The sequence below is a fragment of the Cyprinodon variegatus genome, unplaced genomic scaffold, assembly GCF_000732505.1.
Source record: "Cyprinodon variegatus isolate N-32 unplaced genomic scaffold, C_variegatus-1.0 Scaffold478, whole genome shotgun sequence".
Classification (NCBI taxonomy): domain Eukaryota; kingdom Metazoa; phylum Chordata; class Actinopteri; order Cyprinodontiformes; family Cyprinodontidae; genus Cyprinodon; species Cyprinodon variegatus.
This window is the reverse complement of record NW_015150931.1, coordinates 540,823-542,981: the sequence shown is the minus strand read 5'-3', so window position 1 is coordinate 542,981 and position 2,159 is coordinate 540,823. Positions and strand designations below refer to the sequence as shown.

The following is a 2,159-nucleotide window of genomic DNA, read 5'->3' as shown; positions in this document are numbered from 1 at the left end:
ATTTTAATCTACAAGAACAGCTAAAAAACTGTCTGTGTCTCTTTTTGGTCACTGATCCTGGAGCGGAAACGGTTTTTACCTCTGCAAACTTGTCCTTCACTAGAAGTGAGACCAATGAGGTTAGAGCGTTGGCTTTGGACTCTGGGGATAAACTGGCGATAAGAATTACGGCCTGCACCAGTCAGTCCTGGGGATTCTGGGTTGTAGCCTTCTGGATCATAGTTATCTAAAATGAATAAAACACAAATTTACAAAATCGAACAATAAAAGAGTCAAATATATATACTAAATACTAAAACCTGCAACAACATGCAGAGTAAAATTCTATTTTCAAGGGTAAAACTTTGAAAACCATATATGCCCAAACTTCAAAAGAATAACCTATATATAAAGTCAAAAATAATATTCATTAGAATACAAAAACATTAATTAGTTCAATTTAAAGGGTTAAAATAAAAACCTTCTAATGGCCAAAAAGTTCAAATGGGAGAAAATTTGATTATTAATCTGAAATATGGAAGCAGCAAAGCACCTGGTAATAAGAATAGTGTATTTGTCTTTCAGATGAATAAACAGCACTACCCCATGGCCAACAGTAGTTACTACAATGATAAAAACAAAACAAAAAAAACAGCAACAACTGGAAAAAAAAAACACCCAACAACCAAGATGCCTTCATACACGACAGAAAAACAAATTATTTTTATGCAATAAAATCTACTGTATGTAAAGAAAAGTTACCAAATGGAAATAAAGGAGAGATAAAGAAGGGAAACTGAAACAAAAAGCCACCCAGTCCCGATCTGAAGAGGCGAAGCATTTCTGCTTACATTCAGACTGGACATATTGGGGCCTCAGAGACACAGATGAAGACGAGGAGGGAGGCTGAGGAGGAACAGGAGGAGGAGGAGGAGGAAGAGTAGGTGGGAGCCCCACTCCGGGTGGTCCAATGGGGGGAGAAGAAGTGATTGCAGATTGATGGTTGGGGGTATCGATCCCACTGGTAGCTATCAGTGGGGGTCCTGGGGAAGACAAAAGCCAAAGCTAATGTCTCAGATGTAAGAGGGTCTAAAGTTTTAAGAAAACGTATAATTTAACTGTAATAAAAAAATGTTAGTAGATAATTCTGGAAATGTAACAAAAAGGGGACCAAATATTACAGCTCTGAAAACTTTTTCTGGGAGGAAAATGGAACGCACACACTGCGACCTTCAAGTTTCACTGAAACTCACCTGTCATCGGGAAGACACCTGGTGGCGGTGGCTGGGGGTAGGGGGGCATCACAGGTAACCTGAGCGAGGGGGGCGGCTCAGTGATCGGGGGCATAGGCAAACCGGCAGGAGGCATGACGGGAGGAGGAGGGAAAGGAATCATTTTGGGCAGGGTGACGTCGTCGACGATGAGAGGGTCGTTGCCGTGATCGAAGGGGCAAAGGTCTCCACGGACACAGAATCCTTTTTCTGTTTAAGCAAGAGTGACCAAAACATATAGTACATCACTTTATCCATCCAGTCATTAAAAATCTACCACAACAGTATTAAAACCTCCCAGTTAAAAAAATGAAATATAACTAAAGAGGAATACATGTTTAACATGCCCAGTGTACATTCATCCCACAGCCTCATTAGAACACTGAATCTCCAGTGGCTGTTTGAGTACTGTGACAGCAGTGCGCTTCAGGGACAGGGGTTAAGTTTAAACTCTCTAGTGTCTATGCAGAGAAAGCCTAGTGCTTTGCCACCTTCACTGGGGACAAAGGACTGATTGGGAACAGTGGTCATTAGTAAAGAGGTCCAACAAGGGCCTCTGAGGGAAAACAAAACAGCAACTACACATGATGCTAAATTATTAGGCATTTTAAAAAAGCTTTACAGTGTTCCCTCTTTTTACAAAAAAAAACATAAACAACTCCTACCATCATAATCCCTGCATCGCTGCTTGAGATGAGTATTCTTGCTGCTGAAGGGCTTCCCGATGCCATCCTGCCTCTGGGCGCTGTAGTAGATGGACCAGCTGTCTGTAGTGCTGTCAGGCAGGTGGGCCGGTGTCACTATAGGAACCCCTCCGGCTCCTGAGACCCCGGCGGATGAAGAAGCGGAGGAGAAGGGGTGTGGAGGGGTAGGAAGGGGCAGGAGAGGCGGTGGAAGCTGCTGCTGCTG

The 2,159-nt window shown here is 43.0% G+C and overlaps 1 protein-coding gene across 1 annotated transcript in view; it reads right to left on the bottom strand.

Annotated features, from left to right (window-relative positions):
- Positions 1-2,159, bottom strand: part of rbm27 (RNA binding motif protein 27) — a 30,518-nt gene that overhangs the window by 16,120 nt on the left and 12,239 nt on the right. Inside the window, exons 5-8 of the mRNA XM_015389862.1 lie at positions 1,916-2,156; positions 1,233-1,460; positions 831-1,022; positions 80-226 (exon numbers count right to left, since the gene is read on the bottom strand). Coding sequence (XP_015245348.1) covers positions 80-226; positions 831-1,022; positions 1,233-1,460; positions 1,916-2,156 — 808 coding nt within the window. The remainder of the gene's footprint in view (positions 1-79; positions 227-830; positions 1,023-1,232; positions 1,461-1,915; positions 2,157-2,159) is intronic.